At 37.9% G+C, this 27,215-nt stretch overlaps 1 protein-coding gene across 1 annotated transcript in view; it reads left to right on the plus strand.

Annotated features, from left to right (window-relative positions):
- Positions 1-3,862: 3,862 nt before the first annotated feature.
- ASB5 (ankyrin repeat and SOCS box containing 5) overlaps positions 3,863-27,215 on the plus strand; it is a 102,539-nt gene continuing 79,186 nt past the window's right edge. The window contains exons 1-2 of the mRNA XM_020997877.2: positions 3,863-4,078; positions 26,359-26,640. Coding sequence (XP_020853536.1) covers positions 26,445-26,640 — 196 coding nt within the window. The 5' untranslated portion in view covers positions 3,863-4,078; positions 26,359-26,444. The remainder of the gene's footprint in view (positions 4,079-26,358; positions 26,641-27,215) is intronic.

The raw sequence follows: 27,215 nt of genomic DNA on the forward strand, positions 1-27,215 counted from the left end.
TCATGAGTAATTAATATTTTTCTAATTATTTAAGTATGTCTTTATTTGTCTAACAAATGCTTTGTAGTTGTATACATATAGTTTTTGTGTGTTTATTGGCAGGTAGACTCCCAAGTAGCTTACACATCCTGTAGTCATTTTAAATGGAATTTCCTTTTTCTCTCTTCCTGCTGAGTTTTGTTGGAAGCACACAGAAATGCTGGTGATTTATTTCACTTTTTTATATCCTGAAACTCTGTTGGTTATTGTCTCAATCATTTTAATTGACTCTCTAGAGTACTCTAAGTAAAATGTCTTTTCATCAAGATACATAATTGTTTTATCTTAACCTATGCATATCCTTCTGTTTCTTTTTCTTGTCTTATTACTATACCTAGCATTTATAGAATGATGTCACATAATTTCGGTAATTTATCCCTGATTTTATTGGAAAGGCCTCCAGTTTACATATATCACTAACTCTTGGTTTTAGATAAATACTATTTATCAATTAATGAAATATCCATTTATTATTATGCTTGCTAGTGTTTTTAACAGGAATAGGTATTATATCAGATACTTTCTTTGAAAAGTAATCAGGGAGTAATGACATGATGAATACCGAATAAACAAAAAAGGCAATCTGTTCAATTTCAACATACCCCAAACTGGCTGTTAACTAATATGGGAGTCATTCTCAAATAATATATGTGTGTATCTATCTATCTATCTATCTATATCTATCTATCTATCTATCTACATACACATATATACATATATACATATATACATATACACATACATATACACATACACACATATACACATACACATACATATACACATACATATACATATACACATACATATACATATACACATACATATACATATACATATACATATACATATACGTATACATATACATATACATATACATATACATATACATATACATATACATATACATATACATATACATATACATATACATATCCATATACATATACATATACATATACATGTATGTATGTATATATAATCATAGTACTGACTTGTTAGAACAAAGGTCAAAATCAATACAAAACTAGAAAAATTTACCTTAAATTAATTACAACCTGAGCTTGTTGATGTTAGCAAAATGGAAATTTGATAACAGAACAGAGATAAATACAGAGTATCAGCATTTGCTAAGGAAGTTTAACCAATGTAAGTCAATAGACATAACAAGGAGACCAAAAGAGCCTAGAAAATATGTCATTCAGCAAATACTTGATCTCTTTGACAAACAGAGAGGTATGGCAGCCAAAGGCAATATCACTTTAATATGTAAATTTATTTGCCAAGTCTTACAGAGGACAGTAGAAAATTATGATCAGTAAAGACTCATAAAACAGTAGTAGTGGACCAAAAAAAAAATTACAGAAAAATCTGCAAGACTTCTACTTAAGCAAAGTCATCCTAAGCAAAGGTAAGCCAAAGAGGAAAGTAGACAGAGGTTAATAATCGGAAATACAGCTGTATAGAGATCCTTATGATAAACTTTTAAAATTATTAATGATAGCAGAACCTCCACATTTAGACTCAGACCATAGCAGTGGATAAGAAAGTGAAAATTACACTAATGAAAACAAAGATGGGAAGAATTAGATGGATTAAGAATGTATTGGAGAAGAGAGAGAGACTTGATTCAGGAAACCCAATTAATAAACTCTAGTAGCTTTATGTCTAAAATCAAATACAAGCTGCCTTATTTGGCATTTAAGTTCTTTATAACCTGGATTGAAGCTATTCTTTCCAGACTTATTATGTATTATTCTCCTTCACCCAGTCTAGGGTATGGTCTTGTTACTGTACTTCACATGTAACATCCTATATCCCATCTCCATGATTTTATACAACCTATCCCTCAATTCTGGAATTCACTTTTTTGTTCACTTCTGCCTTTTAGAATAACTAGTTTCCTTCAAAGTTCAACTAAAGTGCACCATCTACATAAGACTTTTCCTTAAGGATGATCATCCCTCTCCCTATTGCTACTGCCTTCCCTCTTAAAGTTATTTGTGTGTGTATGTATGCATGTGCATATATATATATATGTATGTATATATATGTATATGTGTGTGTGTTTGTATACATTTATATATACTTTTTGTTGGTATTTGTTTTCTCCCATTATAGAACATAAGTTCCTTGAAGGCAAGGACTGTTTCATTTTTTTCTTTGTTTCTCCAGTGCCTAACATAGTGACTAGCACATAGCAGAGGCTTAATAAATATTTCTTGTTTAATTGATGATAGGAGTGAGAAGGCTGCAAGACATCATAAATAAAGAATTAATTAAACTATATTAACTGAATGCAGGAGATGTGGCATAAAAGATGTCAACAAGTAAACGTACAACTGGAATAAAACATAAAGTTTACCACTTGGCAGGGGTGAAGATCATCTATTGCTAGCCTGTGTGTTCCTTATCCTCATAATACTGAAAGGGTGTAGAACAAGGCCCCCAGCAATCATGCAATCATGCAATCATGCAATCATGCAATCGTGGACCCCTTGTGGCCTGTTTATATAGGAAATGGGCAAGGTTTACTCAGAACACTTAGGCATGAACAGGTTTCCGCTCTACATCACTGGAAGAATTACCCACACCATTATGACCCAAAATTTATCAAAGAATCAAGGTATCTTTTATTATTGGCTCCCAGCAGAGAAATGACTGGTAAATTTTATCATCATTATTTACCTTAGAGATTAGAACACTGGTTTCTAAAGAATGAAGAAAACTTTTGGGATTGTCTATCACAGAAATGGTGAAGGTGACATTTTATTGATGTATCATACACAACCTACAAGATTATTTAAAATCCATTAACTAAATGGCCTATATGTCTCTTCCCATGTTTTTTTGTTTGGTGTTTTTGGCCTTTCCATGTTAAAAAGTGTCAGTTGAGCTAGTCACACTAAAAACATAAGAACCATGAATCCAAAAGTTAACAATATCTGATATTGTTCAACTTGGTACTCAAGGTTTTCTATACATTGTTCTATAAAATGTTTACTTTTATTATTCTTTATTTCATGCATAAAATACTACTGTGTCCCTGTGCTCTGTATCCCATATGTAGGGAAAATAGTTTAAAGTAAGCATCATTGACCCCTTGATGTACTGTTCTAAAATTGAAGCAAAGTTAATTAATTAATCAGTTAATTAATTAATTAATTGTGATTTATTCAAAATGCACTTCCTACCTCACAGGGGATTTATGGGGATTGCTGCCCATTGCATAAGATTTAGATGGTGCCCTGAGTTCCTTAGAAAGTACCTAATAAATGCAAAGTAACTAGACTCCTGCCCTTCTGCCATTTGTGACATACAGCCCTTTAAAGAGAAATCTCCATACCTCAGAATAACTAAACTTACTAAATTCATTGTGGATATTGTTGTTGATAAATCAGTAGCAGAGTACATAGGGAGGCACCCAATGGGAATATTGATGAGCTAGACCGGGCAGGAAGACAAGTGTATCCATTTTTGCTTTGTCATGTGCTGTGTAGATGGTTTAAATGGAGTTTGGAAATGACATTTTGGCTGAATGACATGATACATTTTCCCTAGGCCAGCAGAGCCTATATGCGGATTTCATCTGTCAAGTGGAGGAGGGGGGAAAAAGATTGAAGAAAACTGAAATCCTGAAAACTAAAAAAAATCCTCTCATTATTGAGACATTTTGCATTAAAAAGCCCATAAACCAAGTGGCAAGCACCCCTGAAGTATCAAGCTTAGGCCAATAGGTTTATTTGAGCCCAAGATGTGCATAATACCCACTGTTAGGTCACAGTCAAAAGTATACTACAGGCCTTAAAAGTGGCACTGAGGCTGATTATCTCCATTCAAGCCCTCTCTCATCTGCACCTGTCCCAGGGCCAGAGACTAACGTCTGGCCGGGGATCAGAGGAAAGGAAAATCAAAGTCAGGTCTTGCTGCCACTTCTCTTGCCATATCAAATGCAGAGATATGAAGTTGGAAGGAGGGGCCACCTGTCCACTGGCCCAGAATGTTGCTCCCTACCATACTGAGCTACAATCACCATAGGGTAAGATTTCGTCTATTTCTGGGAACCTAAGATGCTGGGTATGGTCATCTTCCTTGTTCTGCTAATGCTTTAGTGCTTCATCTTCCAGTCTGGCAATGCACATCAGATGTTTCAGTATGTTTGTTGCTGGGAGAAAATACTTAAGAAGTTAGGATTAAAAAGAACAAATGGGGGCAAATTATTGCTATCAAGAAGGTAAATCCTTATTTGATTCTTCTGGATTTAGGCCTCAGAACTATTATGGATTTAAATTGCAATATTGGGGATATATTTTTGAACGGCAGAGGGAGTCTGTTGTCCCCCTAGGATGTGGCCTTAGCCTTCAGTGATTGGCTTTGAATGACTTTATATTGTAGGTTTAATATTCTATAACCACAAATAAATTATTTTAAAGTGAAACAAGAGCTTTCCTGAGCCATGGCAGTCAGAAGTAGGTTCTCCCTTTTGAATTCATTTTTTTATGCCTGTTGGACATTTTACTTTCTATCATAATTATTTGTTTAATTCTATTAGTAGAAGAAGTCACATCTAGCATTTACGTAGTTATCTAAGATTTACAAAACATTTAACACGTTATCTCACTCGATCCTTGACAACAGCACTGTGAGGTAGGCAGTATGGTTATCCCCATTTCACTGAGGCTGAGAGAGGTTAAGTGACTTGCCCAGAGTCACACAACCCTGAAAGCTGGTGTGGTTTAATGAACAGAATACTAAACTTAGAGTCAGGAAGGCATGGGTTCAAATCCTTCCTCAGAAATTTACAAGCAGTTTGATCAGGGGCAAGTAATTCAGTCTGTCTTGGTTTCTTCATTTGAAACTGAAGATGGTAATAGCATCTACTTCACTGGGTTGTTGTGAGGATCAAATGAGTTAATAATATATGTAAAGTACTACATGCTAATAAATGAATATAATATATACATATATGATATAATATAACATATACATATTTATTATTCCCTCCATACACTAAATTATAAGCTCCTTGAAGGCGGGTACTGTATCTTATTCATTTTTCTGTCTTCCTTGGTATCTAACTGTCCCTGGAACAAAATATATCAAATACCCCCAAAACTCAAAGATATCCCTGCTTTAATGAAACTTACAAAGTATGAATGAAGTATTCAACACAGAAAGATCAGCTTAGCTTTATTTGTATTTTTTAACAAGCTCTTATCAGTTCTATAGCAACCAAAAAAGAAGCAAGAATTCCATGGACGTAGAAAAAAAATTCCTGTTCCCTCCTAAATTTTTCCCCTTTCATGAGTATGTATGATGAATGAATTTCTGCAAACCTGATCTATCTGAAAGGCACCTTTCTATTCCCCCTTATAGAGATATGTTATATGTCATGAGATACATGCAGCCACAGTGTAGAATCATAAGGTCAAGAACTGGAAGTGGCCTTAGAGAACATCAAGTCAAACCCTTTCATTTTACAGATGAGGAAACTGAGGCCCAAGGCAGTTACTTCATGGCCAGTCCCAAGGTAATAGACTATACAATGTCTATCATTCTTTCTATCATTCTTCCTTCAGGTCATGGGCACTAGGAAGTTGGGGGATACCCTCAAAGAGAAATTTCAATTTACTGTTTAATTCTCTGGGAAAGAAGCAGCATACAATAACAGTAATAATAACAACAATAATAAATAACAATTCTTACCATATTACATGAATAGCAACAGACTTTGAAATCTATAGAACTAAATATTTTTAGAGGTATAAATTTGTACATTCTCAAACCCATAATAGTAGTTAAAAGTAGGTGTAGAAAGACAAAACCATGGAACAGTGCCTATGGTTGTCAAGGAAACCATAATCTTAGAATTCTAAACAGGATCATTCACAGATTCCAATCTTATGAACTAGGCTGCCATATCTAGGAGTCATCAGCGTATAATGTACTCCAAGCATTATTCATTTCTCAAGGGGCAAAAGAAAAAACAATCAGATGGCAGGGCCCTCTGAATCTTTTTCTCCATTCCTGTTAGCTGGTCATTTGATTCTATACCTTCATCTGTGATTGGTAGAATGCTTTTTGGGTGATGGGATAATAAAAATTAAAAAAAACCTTACTTTTAACAATAACAGTTGGCATTTATAGAGTGCTTTACAAATATTAACTCATCCCCACAACCTTGGGAGACAGGTGCTTTTAGTATCCTCATTTTCCAAATGGGGAAACTGAGGCAGAGTTTTTTTAAAGTGATTTGCCTAGGATCACATAGCTAGTAAGTGTCTGAAGCAGAATTTGAACTCAGTTCCTCCAGACTTCTCATCCTGCCCTCTATCCAAAGGACCACCTGGCTGCTTTTTATATAGGACTCTAAGGTTTTCAGAGGACTTTACATAATCTCTCATTTAAAATTCTAGAGAATTTTATTTTTGTATCCAGTTATGAAATATATTTGAGGCAGCTAGATGGTGCAGTGGATAGAGTATGGGGCTGGAAATCAGGAAAGTTCCACTTCCTGAGTTCAAATCTGACCTCAGACACTTACCTGTGTGACCTTGGGCAAGTCACTTAACCCTGTTTCTCTCAGTTCCTCATCTGGAGAAGGAAATGGCAAACCACTCTACTATCTTTGCCAGGAAAACCCCAAATGGAGCCATGAAGAGTTGGACATGACTGAAAAATGACTGAACAACCAATAAAATATATTCACTTGAATTTTTGCTGAGTAGGTCCAGGTTGGGGATAAAGGGGTGGGAGGTGGAGGAGAAAGGCAGAGAATGTAATAGAAAGAGGACAAGGTTTAGAATCAGAAGATGTGAGCTCAAATCTCAGGATTTGATCCTTTGCATTTATATGGTCTTGGCAAGTCACTTGGTCTCTCTTGGGTCTGAGTTTCCTCCTTTATAAAATGAAGGACTTGGAGCAGATGATCTAAAATCTCCTCCAGCTTGAAACTGTGATCTATATGCTATTATTTATAGACAAAAATGAGGCAATGGCCTTAACATTTTAAGCATCAAGATTTAAGATAGGTTGTTATTAAAGCCACATGAATTCTCAAATTTTCCTGCTTTCTCTGTAGTCAAGAGCATAGGTTGATGACATAGTTGACAGGTGTTATGGATGCAGACATCTATTTTTTTCTTGCCATGAGGCTAACTGAACTAAATGAAAGCATTGTTCTCATTAGCACCATTTTAGGGACCCAAGAATACAGAAGGGCTGATAAAGTGATGTCAAGGACTCAGCTCTAAGTAACTGTGCCAGAGACACATTCTCCACCAAACCCTTTGTTATTTTTTTTCTGCTGAGACCTCAGGCAAGCTCATAATACAGTCAGATGCACAAAATTTCCAGCAAGTATACAAACATCACAGGGGAATACAACACAAACACAGACATAAAGGGAAAGTCATTCATGCATACTGCATCCTCAGACCTTCACTGTTCTGCCACAAAAAGGTCTCACGTGGCTAATTTACCCTCCTTCTAAAACACTTCTGTCACTACTGTAGAAAGGGCCCAGCTAAACACTCACTGAGGGGCCTGGGCTTGACTTGCTTTTACATAGTGTTTTTGGGCTTTATGGCCCCAAAGACTTAGCTAACATAGGCAACAGAGTTCTATGCTACTGTCTTTCAACAGACAACCTGTTTTCTGATTTGACATACTCATGGCCAGATGTCCTGCCAATTCTCAGAATTATTCTTGTGTCTTATTTAATATCCTTTACCCAATGTGGTATTCTTGGAATTACCAGGTGGTGAGGTAGGTAGAATTCTGGAACTCAAGTCAGGAAGACCTGAACTGAAATTTGGCCTCAGACATTTAGTAGGTGAGTAACCCTGGGCAAGTCATTTAAGCTCTCTCAACCTCAATTTTCTCATTCATAAAATGGGGATGTCACCTATCTCAGAGGAAAGTTGTATGAATCAAATAAAATAACATATGTAAAGGGCTTTGCAAACAAAGTAGTATATAAATGCTAGCTATTATCATTCTTCTTCTTCTTCTTGTTAATATTATCAGTTATTTTCCTCTACATCTGCTGTAGAGAAGCCACGTCCTACCCTAAAACAGGAGCTATGGATCTACCTCTGCAGTGACTTGTCAGAATTTGGTAACCTCTTGGCTATGACTCTGTGCTTTGATTGGTTAAACTTTATGCTCTGGTTGGGTTGTAACATACAAGGGCATGTTCTCTTTAGAGATAGCCATCGGATTGTCCTGTAATATTTAAAGGCTGACTGTTTCAAGACTGGCTCTTGCTGGCTTTTCATGCTCCCAGAAACAGTACAAAAGCCTATATGTTCAATCACCTTGTTTCACTTAGCCTTGGATGAGAGTCCCAAGCTAGCCAAGACCAAAAATGCCCAGTGGTGCTAGACTCCTGCTCAAACTATATCACTTCTGAGAGTAATGACATCATTAGCTGTCCATAATTGAGCATTAAGGTGCTCTGCAGAAGACCCTTAGCTCTCATCCAAAGTAGATGATGCACTGTGATGATCCCAATGAACTGAAATACCAAATATCTGAGAATGCCTCAAAGTGGGACAGAGGGTTGTGCCCTCATTAGGGCTGTTAGCATAGTTTCTATCTTTCTGTTAGCATAGTTTCTATCTTCCTGCTCCTATAGTTCAACTACCCTGTCTCTCTAATTGTTGTTACTACTGGCCCCTTATTACCATGCTTTAACAATTATAAGGGGAAATAGGAACCCCTGCTAAAAGGGATGAATTCCCTCAACCAAACTGAAGATATTGTGGTATATAGTATAGTATATTATATACCATACTATATATTATAATGTAACATATATTATAATATATGGTATAGTGTATTATAGTAAATAGTGTGTGGCTCTCTGTTTGGAGACATCTGAAGAGCACATCCTCGTGGAAGCCGTACTGAATGGACACAGGGAATGCCTCTGACTGGTCCCTAGAGACTAGGTAGCTGCTTCCAACATGAGTGTCAATGGTTGCAGGGAGATATCCTCTTTTGGAGGAAAATAGACCTCCCTCATGGACTATATAAAGCAAGCTGGTGGGTGCTTTTCTCTTCTTCTTTCCCTTGTATCTTCTGTTGGCAAGTAGCCAGGGATGGGGAGGGGATTTCTCTCTTCTCCCCTCCTCTCAAATGCACAGAAGCAATTTGCAGCAAAAGCATATGGTAAAGGCAGATGTGTGCACCCTCTCTGATGGATAACGCTTGTGAACTCCCAACTCCCGCATAAAAAGTGATGGGGATTTTAAAATAGATCCCTAGGTAACATGTTCCTCGAATCTACCTTTTAGCTAGAGAACAAAGATTTCCTGGGCTTCTGGGTAACCCCAAGTTTGAGAACTCCAAAGAATTCAGGCACCAGATAACTATAAAAGAGAAGATTTCCACAAGAATGTGTTTCTTGAGGAAGAAAGATGATCACCTTTAATCCCCTTGAGGTTGGAGGACTTAGGAGGCGCCAGGTCATGACAACCTTGCCCCCTCCCTGATGCTGCTGTGAGGTGGTCTGAAACAGTGGAATAGAAATATGATTGTTTGTTCATCAATCCCTAAGTGTATTTAACTTGGGGTTGGGGAAGTGGAGGAATCTAATGGGCTATTTTTGTGTTTCATGTGTTTCCTGAGCCGTAACGACTTATAATTCTTTTGTTATCTTGTGAATTTTCTGTAGGATGAAATATAAGAATAATGCAATAATTGGAGACCCTAATGCTTACATTTGGGTCAACCTAGACATGATATAGGCAGGTATATTGCAAATATAGTTAGACAATTTCCTAGAGTACTCCTGGTACAGGCAAAGAGCCAGAGAAAAAAAATCCGGGCCTCATGGGGTCAGGTTCCTAAGATGTCTATATGAACTCAAAAGCCTTTGTGAGGGGTCCTGGCACAGGTTGCACAAGTCAAACCAAAACTATTTAACTAGAAATATTTAATATTACAATTCTTGAGGTTCTTTACTCCTCTAGGTGGTTTCGGGTAAGCCACATAACTTTTTCTTAAATGTGCCATTGTCTTCAATAGCATTGACTCACTCATCTAATTGTTCTGTGAAGGCCTTTTAAGTTCCAGAAATAGAACCACACCGATATTGAAGTCTTTGGATAGAAAATTCCAGTTTGTTAACATCTACTGCATGGAGACAAAACTGGATTTAGTTATTGATTTTTTTCAGGTAATGTAACTAAAAGTACATAGTTCTTAGTATACGTTCCTATAGTTATAGGCATTAAGTTGACATTGAGTTGAGTGAAATTTCAACGTGTCTATAACCAGACAGGAAAATGTAAAGACGTCAAATAGTTAACATTAAAGAAAGGTTTCTCTGTTCTTCCAAGAAATTTTTCATGGGAGAAGCCACGTATTTCTGAAAAGATGAGTTTAAAACCTTTTTAGGCTTCAGCTGACTGGATATATTTATGAATGGCCAGGAATGTGGCTAGGCAGGTAATAAAAATGATTGAACTTCTTTCCTGGGCTTAGATTTTGTCTAAGTGCCTTTCCCGCCTCCTCTTATTACAAAAGAGATTGTGTAAGTAGCTTGGAGTTAGAACTGTTTGGTAGATTTTGAGTGAATAGCCTTACATAAATAATCACCAGGTCTAACACCTAGAGACCAACAAATATAGTCCAAAGAAAAGATTAAACCAGCATTGATTAGCTAGAAAGACACATCTGGATGAGTGTGTTTTGGGGGAGGGATTTAATCACTTTATAGTCAAGACTTTGGAAAGGAACAGGCAGGCCACCCTAAAAGGAAAAGAAAAAAAGTGAAAGAGTTTCTCCTTATCCTTTCCCCCCTAATATAAAAGGCATAAGGATGGCTGTTTTCTAAAAAACCCTTGTTTTCAAAAGAAATTTTAAATCTGGCTTTTGAACTAAAAGAGCGTGGTAAAGCCCACTCTTGTCATGACGAAGGAGGGAGACTTTTATACAGCCAAAGGATTCAGCTGAAGGCAGAAGCTAGAAATAGAGACAAGCTCTGTGACCATGCGCCCAGAGGGGCCGCGCCCGGCAATCCCCAACACAGACCACAGGACTCGTGTTTAGTTGGAGCAGCGTCCAGCCAAGCAGCAGACAGTAGAGCAATGATCCAACAGAGTAATATACAGTGGAGACCACGCGTCCAGCAGAAGTGTAGTGGGGAAGTGAGACTGTCCAGAGCAGCAGAATAATATCACTTTTAGCAGCCCTGCGGAGATGCCCGTCCTTACAAGTGCCCTGGCCACACGTGATCCTTTCATATGCATCCTCCCTGTGTGTATCCTTCTGCTCACTGTGGACACATGTGTCTCCCACATATTCCTTTCCATGTGTTCCCCTATGATTGTCCGCAGTTCTCACTGATGATGTCAGCAATCAACCGATAAACATTTATTAAGTACCTACTGTGTGCCAGACACTGTGTTGAGCATCGAGGATAAAAAAGGAGGCAAAAGACAGTTCCTGGTTTCAAAGAGCTTACAATCTAATGATAAGATGAGTATTTGTGGGAGAATACTGTTACTGTTGTTGTTCAACTGGTTCAGTAGTGTCCAACTCTTTGTGACCTCACTGGGATTTTCTTGGCAAAGATACTAGAGTGGTTTGCTATTTTCTTCCTTAGCTCATTTTATGGATGAGGAAACTGAGGCAGACAGGGTAAAATGACTTGTCCAGGGTCACATAGCTAGTGAGTGTCTGGGTCAGGATTTGAACTCAAGTCTTCTCAATTCCAAGCCACTATCCACTCTGTCTACTGCACAACCTAGCTTCCCGTATGGCGCTTTACAGTTTGCCAAATGCTTTCATATTTGACCCTCCCAGCAATCTTCTGATATAGACAAGGAAGATCATCTTCCCCAATTTAAAGATTAGGAAACCAGAGCTCTGATTTTTGCCCTATGGTCACTTAGTGGTGGAATCAAAGTTATTACTCAGGTCTTTACTCCATATATTAAGGGCTGTTTCCCCTATACTGCACCACACTCTCTTTTTTTCCTCTGAATTATTATCAACCTCAATGGAACCTCAGAGATTTATGTGCAAATGAAGCTTCTTAGTGTGCATCAGATGTGTAGCTGGCCAATCATCCATAACAAACATTTGCTAAACACCCAGAGGGTACTTAGCACTGTATGAGCATCCTAATACTAACTAACTGCTTGAAAATGTACCCATCTATTTTTGTTGTGTGGAATCGCATCAGGAGTAGGAAAGTTAGATGAAGTCTTTATATCTTTCGTCAAACAATGAGCAGATGAAAATTCAAATCTCTACTGAAAACACTTTGTATTTTCTCTGCATATTATAAAAACAGAGGTATCCAACACTGCGCCAAAGAAATCTCTAGAAACTGGCATTTCTGACATGCTACATTTCAATAAGATTCAAAAAAAATGTTAAATATCTGCTTTGTGCAGGGTTCTCTGCTGATGTGGGAAATGGAAAGTTTAAATAAAACAGAAGACAGTCTTTGTCCATTACTTTACTTAATTCAAAGCAACACAAACAAATGATTTCAGTGAGGAAGAAAAATAGCAACTATTCAAAGAGACCCATGTGGATGCACAGGGGACTCATCAACAGATTATAAAAAGGCTACAGTGTAGATGTAAGCAAGGTAAGTAACTGAGGATGGAAGCTTAGAATGAAGTTGAAGAATGCAAAAGACAATAAAAAGGCCAAGGGGATTATTAAAGAAGGGATTGGGCTTCCATATTCCAAGGTACTGGGGGAAAATAACCAAAGAAATAGGAAGAATCATCTCTAGGCACGATTCTCTAGGCAAAACTTTTATAATTAGTAGGTGCTTAACCTTCAAGGAATTCTGTTTTCCCCTCTCGGTAAAGGAATGGTCATTCTTGAGGTGGAGCAAAGATGGTAAAGTAAAGGCAAGGACTCACCTAAGCTCTCACTCGAACTCCTCCAGATACCTTTAAATTATGACTCTAAATTCAAGAGCAGAAGAACCCACAAAAAGACAGAGTGAAAGAATTTTCCAGCCCAAGACAAATTGGAAGGTCGTCAGGAAAGGTCTGTTGCACCAGAGTGAGAGAAAAACGCAGTCCAGTGCAGGCCACTCTAGCACAGCCACAGCCTGAGCAAAGCAGGAGCAGGCCTCAGGTCAACTGAATCAGTGACAGCAGTAGTGATTTCCAGACCCCTAGACCACAGATGCCAAAGACAACTTAGAAGGTTAGCAGGTAAGGTCTGTCACACCTGGGTGAAAATGGAGCACAGTCCAGTGAAGGCCGCACCAGCAGAGCCTTGACCATAGCGAACCAGGAGCAGGCCTTGAGAGACACTGAATCAGCAGCAGCAGTGGCTGCTTCCAGAGCTCTCAGCCCACAGACTGTAACGGGGTTGAACAACTGGTCAGGAGACAGTGGGGTTCTTTGCTAGCACCAAGGCAGGACTCTGTGGCTTTGCCCATACTTGGATCTGGGTCAAAAACCTGGATGACAGTCCCATGGTGAGGAGGAGCACTAGCACACCAGAGCATGTTGGCCACATTGGAGTAGGAATCCTCCTCACAGTTCCAGGGCAGAAAAGAGTACTTGTGGTCACTCACAGACCAGAGCACAGGCCAGGAGAGTAATAAACACTTCTCCTTAGTCATAGGTTCCCAAAGTGGGCAATACCACTCCATGAGGGATGCTGGAATGATCCAGAGGGGTGGCAGTAGCCTCAGGTGAACTTGGGGGGCCTTGCATAAAAATAAGGGGGCAGGGGAAACATAAGGAAAGAAAAGAAGATAAGAACATTTTGAAAAGCCATTCATGCACGTTTCATCTGTTGTGTAACAGAGATAAAGTCATAGTAATTCATTATTTTCCAAATAAACACCCAAAATGTAAGTTATAACAGATCAGAAGTCAAGTCCGCTGACAGGTTTTAATAAGCAAGTGTTGGTGGGCAAGCATGTCACGCATTGTTGGGAAGCAGGAATATGTGCATGTGATGACTTGTTTACACTGCCATACTATACAGTTATATGATGCAATATTGTGTCATCAAAATTTCAATGTAGGGGAAAAAATACAAATTTACAATAAATTATTAAATTTAAGATGCGTCATTTCAAAATATTTTATATTTTTTAAATGAAGCAAGTTTCAAAAAAAACCATTAAAAGGTTAAAGAAAGTAGATTTCCAGGGGGACACTGAGTATTTTCTTTTGAAAAGGGAGAGAAAGGCCAAACAAGTTTGGGAACCTCTGCCTTAGATGATACTACCTTGGAAAAACTGAAAACTTACAGGTCCCTAGAAGTATTTCTTAAAACAGCTGCACAAAGCCATTGAAGCTTGGGACAGTGTGCCCTCCACCCTGAAAGCAGAACCCTACTTTAACAAATAGTTAAAAATCAGGTAATAGGCTGGGAAAATTAGCAAACAACAAAAAAAATTCTGACCATAGGAAGTTACTATGGTGACAAGGAAGATCAAAACACACACTCAGAGGAAGATAATAAAGTCAAAGTGTCCAAGAAAAATATGAATTGGTCTTATCATGGAAGAACTCAAAAACGATTTTGAAAATCAAGTAAGAGTGGTAGAGGAAAAATTGGGAAAGAAATGAGAGTGATGCAAAAAAATCATGAAAAACAAGTCAACAGCTTGGCAAAGCAGACACAAAAAAATACTAAAGAAAATAACACCTTAAAAAACAGACTAGGCCAAATGGTTAAAAAAGTAGAAAAAGCCAATGAGGAGAAGAATGCCTTAAAAAACAGAACTGGCCAAATGGAAGAAAAGGCACAAAAATTCATTGAAGAAAAAAATCCCTAAAAAGTAGAACTGACCAAATGGAAAAGGAGGTTCAAAAGCTACTGAAGAAAATAATTCCTTAAAAATTAGAATTGAGCAAATGGAAGCTGATGACTTTATGAGAATTCAAGAAACAATAAAACAAAACCAAAAGAATGAAAAAATAGAAGACAATACGAAATATCTTATTGGACAAACAATTAACCTGGAAAATAGATCCAGGAGAGATGATTTTTAAATTATTATAGTACCTGAAAGCCATTATCAAAAAAGGGCCTAGACATCATCTTTCAAGAAATTATCAAGGAAAACTGCCCTGATATTCTAGAACCAGAGGGCAAAATAGAAATTAAAAGAATCCGCTGATCACCTCCTGAAAGAGATCCCAAAATGAAAACTCCCAGTAAATTATAGCCAAATTCTTGAGCTCCCAGGTCAAGCAGCAAATATTACAAACAACCAGAAAAAATTAATTCAAGTTCAGTAGAGCCACAGTCAGGATAACACAAGATGTAGCAGCTTCTACTTTAAAGGATCATAGGGCTTGGAATATGATATTCCAGAGGGCAAATGAGCTAGGATTACAACCAAGAATCACCTGCCCAGAAAAACTGAGTATAATTCTTGAGGAGAAAAATGGATATTTGTTGAAATAGAGGATTTTCAAGCATTCTTGATGAAAAGACCAGAGTTGAATAGAAAATTTGTCTTTCAAACACAAGACTCAAGAGAAGCATAAAAAGGTAAACAGGAAAGGGAAGTCATAAGGGACTTCCTAAGGTTAAACTATTTACATTCCTACATGGGAATATGATACTTGTAACTCTTAAGACCTTTCTCATTATTAGAGCAGATGGAAGGAGTGTATATAGACAGAGGGCAGAGGTGTGAGTTGAATACCTAAAAAGTAAAATTGAGGGGGTGAGAAAGGAATGTACTGGGAGAAAGGGAAAGGGAGAGGTAGAATGGGGTAGAATATGTCATATAAAAGAAGCAAGAAAAAGCTTTTAATGTGGAGGGGAAGAGGGGGGAGGTGAGGAGGAGTGAGTGAACCTTACTCTCATCAGAATTGGCTCAAAGAGGGAATAACATATACTTTCAATTGGGTATATAAATCTATCTTACCCTACAGGAAGGTAGGAGGGGAAGGGGATAAGAGAAGGGAGGGGGGTGTAATAGAAGGGAGGGCAGATTGGGGGAGAGGTAGTCAGAAGCAAAACAGTTTTGAAAGAGGGGCAGGATGAAAGGAGAGAGAGAATAGAATTAAAGGGGGGGAATAGGATGGAGGGAAATGCAGTTAGCAATAGTAACTGGAAAAAAAATTTTTTGAAGCAAGATAAAGGACTCATTTCTTAAACATATAGAGAACAAATTCAAATTTATTAAAAAATGAGAGCCATTCCCCAATTGATAAATGATCAAAAGGTATGAACTATTTTCAAATGAAGTAATCAAAGCTATCTATAGTCCTATGAAAAAATGCTTCAATTCACTATTGATTGGGCAAATGCAAATTAAAACGATTCAAAGGTACTACCTCATACTTATTAGATTGGTTAATAGGACAGAAAAGGAAAATGACAAATATTGGAGGGGATGTGGGAAAAATGAGCATTAATTCACTATTGGTGGAGATGTGAACTGATTCAACCATTCTGCAGAGCAATTTGAAACTATGGCCAAAGGGCTATAAAACCATGCATACCCTTTAATCTAGCAATACCACTAGTAGGTCTGTAACTTAAAAGAGATTAAAAAAAAAACAAAAAGGAAAATGACTTATATGCACAAAAAATATTTATATCAGCTCTTTTCTGATGGCAAAGAATTGGAAATTGAGGGGATGCTCATTAATTGGTGAATGGCTGAACAAATTGTAGTATGTAATTATGATGAAATACTATTGTGCTATAAGAAATGATGAGCAGGATGCTCTCAGAAAAACATGGAAAGACTTACACGAGCTGATGCAAAGTGAAATGTACTGTGTACAAACAGCCATATTGTAACATGATCAGCTGTGAATGATTTAGCTATTCTCAGTAATACAATGATCCAAGATAACTCTGAAGGACCTAAGATGAAAAATGCTATCCTTCCCCAGAGAAAGAACTGGTGATGTCTGAATACAGATTGAGGCACACTTTTTTTAAACTTTCTTCATGTTTCTTGAGAGGTTTTTTTTTTGGTCTATGTTTTCTTTCACAACATGACTATTACGGAAATGTTTTGCACTACTACACATGTATAACCTATATTAGACTTGTCTTCTCAATGAGGTGGGGTGGGGAGGGAGGATTGGAGAGAATTTGGAATTCGAAGTTTTTAAAGCAAACGTTAAAATTTGTTTTTACATGTATAGGGGGAAATAAAATACTAAATAAATAAAAAATCATGAGTAATTTATCTCTTTTTTTGTAAATGTTCATGCATTTCACTTAGAGTGTTGGATTAATTGGCATATAATAAAGATAGCTCCTTATTAAAAAAAAAATAGAATGGCCATTCTCTAGAAGTGAATAGGAAAGGAACCTCCACTGACTCGCTTTCCCAAGGGAAAACTGAGATTTCTCTCCTAGAAACTTTGTGCTATTTAGTCCATTAGTCTGTTGTATGTCAGCAACAGAGAGACAGCTCAACACTCCAAATGTGTGCGTAATTCATATACTTCCCTGCTTTGAGAGGCGGCCAAGATGCTTTGTACACAGTCCTTCCAGCTGGGCATTTCCCAGGCCAACCCCTCTGGGAGAAGTGACCCAGGAAAGAACAAGGGAGAGGGCAGGGACTCCTGAATTCCCTGTGTGTTTCCCTCGGTGGCACCAGGAGGTTCCTAACTCCCAGGGCTGTTGGGAGGATCAAATGAGATAAAAATTACAAAGTGCTCATAGTAAATGTTAAATAAATGTTAAATGCTATTATTATTATTATTGTGTAGTATCCCCCTACTCCTCACCTTATTCCAGGACTCCAGTTCAGTTCCCTCCCTTATAAGGACAGGGACTGGGTTGTCAGTGAGGCAATTAGGCAGAGCAGTGGACAGAGTCCTAGGCCTGGAGTCAGGAAGACCTGAGTTTGAATCCTACCTCAGACTTTTACTAAGTGTCTGACCCTGGGCATGTTATTTAACCACTCTCTGCCTCAGTTTCCTCAACTGTAAAATGAAGATAATAATGACACCTATTTCCTAGGATTGTTATGGGAATCAAAGGAAATAATATTTGTAAGTGCTCAACACAGTGCCTGGCACATAGTAGGTGCTATATAAATGTAAGCATTTATATTCCTTCCTTGTCAACGTCTAGTCTTCCAGAGTCTGGGTCAGTTCCCTGAAGGTTGAGAAAAGGGAAAATTAGAGAATTTCTATCCTCTTCAACATCCACATTTATTTGGCAAACCCCAAAAGTGTGGCATATACAAAGTATGAAGTCATTGAAATGAACAGATTCCCCAAACACTTAGGTGGGGAAGTTTACCCATTGCCTCAGATGTCTTTCATGCAGAACCCTAGGGGCAAAGCTCAAGCTCAGAGCTTTCCTAGCTAAGCCAAGCCATGGAGTCAGGGCCTAGGGGAATATTTTCCTGGTTATAACCTCAGTGACTCCCATCATTAAAATATTGTACCATCAATTATAGATGTTTGAATCCTGATGTTCTTGATTTAGAGCTGAGAGGAACATTAAAAATCTTCTGTCTCTGTTTCTCCTCACCCACCACCTCCCCCATTTTACAAATGAGGCTCAGAAAGTGACTGAGGAATAATTGGAAGCCAGGACTCTGACTCCAGAGCTAGTACTCTTTCCACTGTATGTACCACTTTATTTTATTTTTAAGCAAGTTACCAAAGTTCTTCTTTATTTCTGATACAAGAAGTATTGGCCCATGTTTTTAAATAAGGAAATTGTGTATGCCAAACACCAGGACGCATAAGGGTGGGTTTGTGTGGAATGAAGGAAGTTTTTTTGGGGGAATCACATTCATCCCAACACTTAACCCCCCAGAGAATGATTTCCATCTCTTCCACTCTATTGAAACCATTCTCTTAAAGGGTATTAATGACCTCCTGCTGCCCACATTGAGTGACTCTTTCTCAGTCCTCATCCTCCTCAGCCTTTCTGAAGCATCCGACACTGTTTTTATGTTCTGTAAAGGCTATTAAAGCCTTCTCTAGATCACAAGGTACTATCCTTCCTCTCTAGTCATTCCTTCTCTGTTTCATCTATCATCTCACTATGCCCCTCACCCTACCCTCTGAAATTTTTAATCAGCACACATATAACTACCTCCTCCACAGTCTTTCTTGATTACAACAAACTGTGTGGTGAAGTGAATAGAGAGTTGGTCTTGAAGTCAGAAAGACTTGGATCTGAATCCCACCTCAGATGCCCACTAATTGTGTGGTCCTGAGCCAAATGACTAACCTTTCTGGGCCTGTTACCTCTAAAGTCCCTTCCTGCTCTAGATTTATGCGCCTATGGTCTCCTGCTTTTCTGACTTCTACAGCATTCAGGGTCTGTGGCACTCCATGAATGTCTTAGCTGTATATGGCTTATTGCTGTTCTTGCTGTTGCTGTTCAATCATGTCTGACATTTTGTGATCCGATGAACCATAGCATGCCAGGCCCTTCTCTCCTTCACTATCTCCCGAAGTCTCAGCAATCTAATCTATCCATTTCATCCTCTGTCTTCCCCTTTTCCTTCTGCCTTCAACCTTTCCCAATGAGTCCCCATCTTCTCATTGTGTGGTCAGAGTAAGCCTTAGCTTCAATATTTGACCTTCCTGTGAATAGTCTGAATCAATTTCTTTAAGTATTGACTGATTTGATCCCCTTGCTTTCCAAGGGATTTTCAAAAGTCTTCTCCAGCACCACGATGTGAAAATGTTGATTCGTGGCACTCAATTTCCTTTATAGTCCAACTCTCACAGCCGTATCTTACTACTGTAAAAACCACAGCTTTGACTATATGAGCCATTATTGGCAAGGTAATGTCTCTGCTTTTGAGTGTGCTGTCCAGATTTGTCATAGCTTTCCTTCCAAGGAGTAAGTGTCTCTTAATTTCATGGCTATAGTCACCACCTGCAGCAATCTTTGAGCCCAAGAATATAAAATCTGGCACTGCTTCCATTTCTTCTTCTTCTATTTATGAGGCAGTGATAGGATTAGCTGCCAAGATCTTAGTTTTTTGTTGTTGTTGTTGTTGTTAAACTTCAAACCAGCTTTTATATTCTCCTCTTTTACCTCTATCAAAAGGCTTCTTAAATCTTCATTTTCTGCCATCAAAGTGGTATTATCTGCATATATGAGGATGTTAATAATTCTCCCATCAACCTTAACTCTGGCTTTTGATTCATCCAGCCTGGCATTTTGCATGATGTATTCTGCATGTAAGTTAAATAGATAAGGAGAGCACATACAGGCTTGTCGTACTCCTTTTCCAATCTTAAACCAATCAGTTGTTCCATGTTTGGTTCTAACTGTTGCTTCTTGTCAGTATACAGGTTCCTCAGGAGACAAATAAATGATCTGGTACTCCCATCTCTTTGAGGACTTGCTGAATTTTGCTGTGTTCCACACAAAGGCTTTAGTGTGGTCAAAGAAACAGAAGTAGGTGTTTTTCTGTAACTTTCTTGCTTTATCTATACTCCAGTGAATGTTGGCAATTTGGTCTCTAGTTCCTCTGCTTCTTCAAAAATCAGCCCATTCTGGTAATTTTCAGTTCACATATTGCTGAAGCCTAGCTTACAGAATCTTAAGCATAACTTTGCTGGTATGTGCAATGAGTGCAACTGTTTGGTATTACATTCTTTGGCATTGCCCTTCTTCTTCTTCTTTTTTTTTTAGGCAATTGGGGTTAAGTGACTTGTCCAGGGTCACACAGTGACTTGCCAGGGTCACACAGTGGGTTGGGATATAAACCGATCTTTTCCAATCCAGTGGCCACTGTTGAGTTCTCCAAGTTTTCTGGCATGCTGAGTGTAGCACCTTAACAGCATCAACTTTTAGGATTTTAAATAGCTCAGCTGAGATTCTGTCACCTCCACTAGCAATTGTTAGCCAAACTTCATAAGGCCCACTTGACCTCATTCTCCAGGATGTCTGGCTCTAGTTCAGTAACCACACCATTGTGGTTAATGGTGATCTTAAGATCTTTCTTATGTAATTCTTCTGTATATTTTTGCCACCTCTTCTTAATTTCTTCTACTTCTGTTAAATACCTACTGTTTTGGTCTTTTATCATGCCCATTTTTGCATGAAATCTTCCCTTGATATCTCTAATTTTCTTGCAGAGATCTCTCATCTTTCTCACTATATTATTTCCTTCTATTTCTTTGCATCACTCATTTAAGAAAACCTTCTTAACTTTCTGGAATTGTGCATTCAGTTGGGTATGTATATCTTTCTCTTTCTCTTCTTCCTTTCCCTTTCCTTTCCTCAGTTACTTGTAAAGCCTCAGCAGACAGTCATTTTGCATTCTTGCTCTTCTTTTTCTTCGGAATGTTTTTTGTAGTTGCCTCCTGTGCAATATTGCAAACCTCTGTCCATAGTTGTTCAGGCGTCTATCTACCAGATCTAATTCCTTAAATCCATTCATCACCTCTATTTATGAAGATGTTATTTAGGTCATACTTACATGGTTTAATGACTTTCCCTACTTTCTTCAATTTAAGTCTGAATTTTGCCATAAAAAGCTCTTGATCTGAGCCATAGGCAGCTCCAGATCTTGTTTTAATTAATCATATAAAGTTTCTCCACCTTTGGCTACAAAGTACATAATAAATCTGACTTCAATATTGACGTCTGGTGATATTCATGTGTAAAGTCACAACACTGGAGTATAATCTCAAAAATTACAGAATATCTGTTTGAATCCAGGGCAAACTGTTCAACATCACTGTAATACAAGTCTCTATTCCAACTATTGATGCCAAAGAGTCTAAAGTTGATCAGTTCTGTGAAGATCTACATCTTAAATAACACCAAAAAAAAGTCACATTCAGCATAGGGGATTGGAATGTTAAATCAGGAAATCAAAGGATAATTAGAATGACATGCAAGTTTGGCCTTGGAGTACCAAATGAAGCAGGGCAGAGACTAATAGAATTTTGTCAAGATAATTCACTGGTCATACTAAACACTCCTTTTCAACAACCCAAAAGGCAACACATAAACATTACCAGATGGTCAATACTGGGTTGTACTATTCTCTAATTAGTTTTTAGATATAAATGTTGTCTCTTCAACCAGACAGTAAACTTCTAAAGAATGGAGACCAAGTCATATGCATTTTGTCTTCCCCAGAGCACCATCTGCAATGTACATTTTAAGTACTCAATAAACGAATACTTTGTATTTGATTAACTGAAGCTAAGAAGAATGGCACTGGGAATAGGAAAGGTTCTTAACAGGATTTTTATTTGCCTAGTCAATAATAGCTCCCACTACCCTCTATGAGGGGGATATCATGGTAACAACACCACCTGACATTTAGATAATTGCTTCAAGGTTAACAAAGCACTAATATACACTGCTCATTCTACCCTCACAAGCATACTGTGTAGTAGGTACTATACACAGATGGAAAAGAAAGAAAGATAGGCAGATAGATAGAGAGATAGATACATAGATGAAAGATGGATAGAGGGAGATAGATGAAAAATGAATAGAAAGAGATAGATGGAATCAACAGATAGAGACAGATGATACAGATAGATGTATAGACAGAGATAGATGATAGATTAGATAGATATAGATGGATGGATGGATAGATGGTTGGATGAAAGATGAATAGATAGGATAGACAGATAGAGATAGATGATACAGATAGATGTATAGAGATAGATGATAGATTAGATAGATGATAGATAGATGAAAGATGAATACAGAGAGGGAGATAGATGAAAGATGAATAGAAAGAGATAAATAGAATAGAAAGAGGCAGATAATAGAGGGAGATGTATAGATGGAGACTGACAATAGATAGATGATAGAGATAGATGATAGATTAGATAGACAATAGACAGTCAGAACAAGTGAATATTTATTAAACACTAAGCACTGGGGTTACAAATATGAGCAAACAAGACAGTCCTTGCCTTCATGGAGTTCACATTTTAATGGGGGAAGACAGCACAGAAAGGGAAACTGGAAAGTAGGGGACAAGGCCCCCACAAAGTGGTTGAGAAACCATTTGAAGAGTAAGTCCAACTTTGAGTGAAATAATCATGGCTGGGGCCCCTTCTGAAATTGTGATCCTGGCAAGGGATTCATGACTCAAGACAAAAAGTTTCTCCCAGGCAGGAAAACAACCTAGGGAGTAAATTGAACTAATTGATACTACAGACATTATATATCTTTTCTCTGACATTTATTACCTTTGTGACCTTGAACAAGTCAATTATCCCTGCTATGCCTCAGTTTCCTCATCTGCAAAATCAGGGGGTTGGAGTATCTGACTTCTGAGGTCTCTTATACTTCTCTCTGATATATTGTACTCATTTTATAGTTGAAGCAGCTAAGTGAAGTACAGTGAAAGTACACAACTCATCTGTGGCCACACAGCTAAATATTAAAGGTAGAATTTGAACCCAAGTCTCTTCTGCCTCCATGTTCACACTTGTTTCACTTTACCCTGCTTCCTCTATATAAATAGGTAACATGAAATGTACATCAAAGCTTTGATTCCTACTAGGTTTATGACCTCCTATAAATCACTGACCCTCTTTGAGCCTCAGTTTCCTTATCAGTAATAATTAATATATTTATGCTTATAGGGTTTGTTGAATGTAACATACTCCACAAGCTGAAAAGGCAACTAAATATGAACTGTTACTATGGATAACTCCAGGAATCTTTAGTTTGTATTTGATGATTCACAAAACTGGAGGGGATGAGAAGTATACAGGGAGGGAGGATATACTGAGAAAGGGGAGGGAGATGGGAATCCAGGAAAATACTCAAGGGGAATCTCCTATAGCATGAAGCTGAACTCCTGGAAAATAAAATTTCTTGACCAATAAATCGACTAAGTTTTTAACTTACCATAAAAATGACAACAGCCTTGGAAAAATAAATGTTTCTAATATGGAAGAATCTAAACTCCTGACTAACTAGTGTGGAAATGATTATTTTTGATAGCATTTACTGGTAAAGCGGAAGGGTTGAAACCTTAGGCACTAGGAATATGACTAAGGAAAGGATTATTTCTACGTGCACATCAGTGGTTAGCATAATGACTCAGAGCACTCTGAGCTTTCTGGAAATTTGGAATCAAATATCATCGTGCCCATCAAGAAGCTAATTGGAGCTAATCATTACATCCCCTATGTATGCCTCCTCTAGCTCTAAGCAGAAGAGGTGACTCCTTTGGCACTCTGAACCCCTCCTCACAATAAAGTCTTTAAGTACATGAAATAAAAAAATATAGGATCACAAAGGAAATCAATTACATTGAAATAGTTTTTTTTTTAAAAACAAGTTCACAGGACCCAGGTTAAGAACCCCAGATCAAGAAAGGTTCTAACTTCCATCCTCTGTCTTCATCCTCAAAACAACATAAATAATGTCACCCTTTTCAGACTAATGATCCATCGGTTCTAATTTTCTCTCTCATAGTGGCACCAAAGATGGTAATAATGCCATTCTCCTTATCTACGGGTAAATCACTTCACCACTATGCCTCCTCATCTATACAATCAAGATAACAACACTGATAACTATCTACCATACAGGGTTGGTTATTGTAAGGACCATTCTTTGTAAACCTTAAAGAACCATACAAATGTTTTCTCATCGTCATTATTATTTTTTGCAACATTGACCTTATTACCCAAACTTGCTCCCTGAAAATAAGTTGCAGCCTTGGAAAAAGAGGAGGCATTTTGTTTGCTAACTTTAAGTCTTAGTTATGAAATTTCTAACTCTTTTCTGTAATACAAATGCAAGGCTGGAAGCAAAGTCATCCTCAGATTAACTTAATCCTATTCTATCATTCTATAAGATACTTTTTGCCCCCGGATACAAATTTCAAAGCTATAACATTAAGTCTCAGATCCTCTCTGTTCCTGACTGCTGCTTTGGGAATCTACTGCTTTAAAGAATCTAAGAGGAAGAGAGGAATGGCCCAAACCCCATCACATTATGCCAGGAATTCCACATGAGTAATATGTCAGCCTGCATTCTGGCACATATTATTTTTTTAGCTTTAATAACAGGAGCTATCATTTAACATTATTTTACTCAATATTTTACTCTATTACTCTTTTTAACTATAAATAGTACCCATTAGGAAGCCACTTCCATTTCATTTATAAAACAAATCCATAAGAGTAGTGCCACACACTTTAGGCTTAAAACATGTCTCTTTTTCTGGTCGAATTTTTCTTTTTGGAAAATCCAAACAAAACACTTTTGATTTTATTAATAAACGTTCCATTACTAAGTTCTTCGTTCTCCTGGAACAGTGTCAACAGTATTTGTAGGGCATCCAAATTTGTATATTTGTAGGCCAAACCTGTTATCTCTGTCAAATACCAAGAGTCAGACTGATGAAGAGTCATTCTGGTCACCCAAGTCATACGGACTATTGGTGGTTGATGATCTAGTCCAAAGGTATTTCATTTGATTCTCCATAGAGGCTTGACTTAAATAGAAAGAGCGATAGTCAAAGACCTATGTTCCCACCCTGACTCTGGCATTTCCTATCTTGGTCACCTTGGGTAAGTCACTTTTTTTATAAGCCTCACAGCCCTCATTTTTTAAGTGAAGGTGTTAGATTAGAGTAAAATTTCTCAGTCATTTTTGATATCATGTGCCCCTTTGTCCATCTGGTGAAACCTATGGACACCTCAGATAATATTTGTTTGTTTTTAATTCATACTTGAAGGAAAGGCTGTATTTCAGTTAGTGAAAAAAAGATGTAATTTGTTTTTCCCATTTAAGTTCAGGGACTCCTATCCACAGAACCTTTGGCCTAAAGTACTTAAGACCCTTCTAGATTTAAACCTATGATCCTATGAACCTAGTCTCAGGAAAAGCTCTAACCTCAAGTAATTCTCTTGGAAAAGAAAAAAGTATGTCATTTAGTTTTAATGTGGTAAAATTGGTATTATTATTATTAATAAGTAAAGACCCTATACAAAATGTTCTCAAAAATATTCATGGATTTTTATACAGAGTTAGAACCGGTCAGGGCCTTAGAGGGCATCTAGTTTATCCCCTTCATTTTACAGCTCAGGAAAGTAAGGCCTAAGCAGGAAAGTGACATCCAAATTCATCCATCTAGTGTGTGACTAGAATATAGGTGTCCTGACTCCAAGATCAGTGCTCTTCCCACTATGTTTGTACATGGAATAACAAAAGTTAAACAACATACAAATTTATAGAGGGCTGGAATTGATTTTTTAAATTGAGGCTGAAAAGCCAAGAGTTCTAGAAATAAGGCATGTGATAAGTTGGCATCTGTGGAGTGCTGTTAGGCCAATAGGAGGGCCCAGTGAACTTTTATGGACAGTATAAATATTTTGAGCTGTAGCATCATGACCACCTGATATCTTCTTCCCTCAGGATCAGCTGCTCGGGGGCCGTGTGTGCCCAGAGCCAGGCACATTTGAGAGTTGGATCTCAGTCCTAACACACAATCTCCAGCAGCCATGTCTGTGGAAGAGGAAAGCCGTCCTTTTGCTCAGCAGCTGTCCAATGTCTACTTCACAATCCTTTCACTTTTCTGCTTCAAACTCTTTGTGAAAATCAGCCTTGCCATCCTCAGTCACTTCTACATCGTGAAAGGAAATCGCAAGGAGGCCGCGAGGATAGCAGCCGAGTTCTATGGAGTGACCCAAGGGCAAGGTAAGGCTCTGATAGTGCTCTCTGATTCATAGCACGCAGGCTTTGACTCCAGCTTCACTCCTGGGGCTCCTTTGCTCTTCACATGTTTCCTTTGTGGGCTGGCTTCAAGGCCAAACTTCTGATTATGGACGAAAATGTTTGTGAGCTCACTGCTGGATTGTTTCATGAAGGAAAGATTTAGCTTGTTATGTTAACCCTCTAATAAATGTTCCTGCTAGGAAAGTCAGTGAATTTATGCCAAGATAGATTTAGTGGAGGTGATAAAACAACAAATTATATTATTTTCCATTTAACACCAAGAGACTCTAATCATTTCTCTTGCCTAACCATAAGAGTTTAATACTGGCAGAAATATTCAAACCATTTGAACCTAGATAGTGGATCTCGGATTTTTCCTGTAATCATATTCTAACTCAAGTTAATTCAACTGACACTGAGGCATATACAAAGTAACTGGCACATTTTCCTGTAAGACTATACCAAAACATAAAACTACCAAAGAAAGTGAAAGTAGCTCCAGCTTCCAGAATTCATGGCAGGTGCTTTTTTATTTTTTAATGGTGATTTGCTATTGC

This window comes from Phascolarctos cinereus, unplaced genomic scaffold (assembly GCF_003287225.1).
Source record: "Phascolarctos cinereus isolate Bilbo 61053 unplaced genomic scaffold, phaCin_HiC Scaffold_9;HRSCAF=440, whole genome shotgun sequence".
NCBI classification, from domain to species: Eukaryota; Metazoa; Chordata; class Mammalia; order Diprotodontia; family Phascolarctidae; genus Phascolarctos; species Phascolarctos cinereus.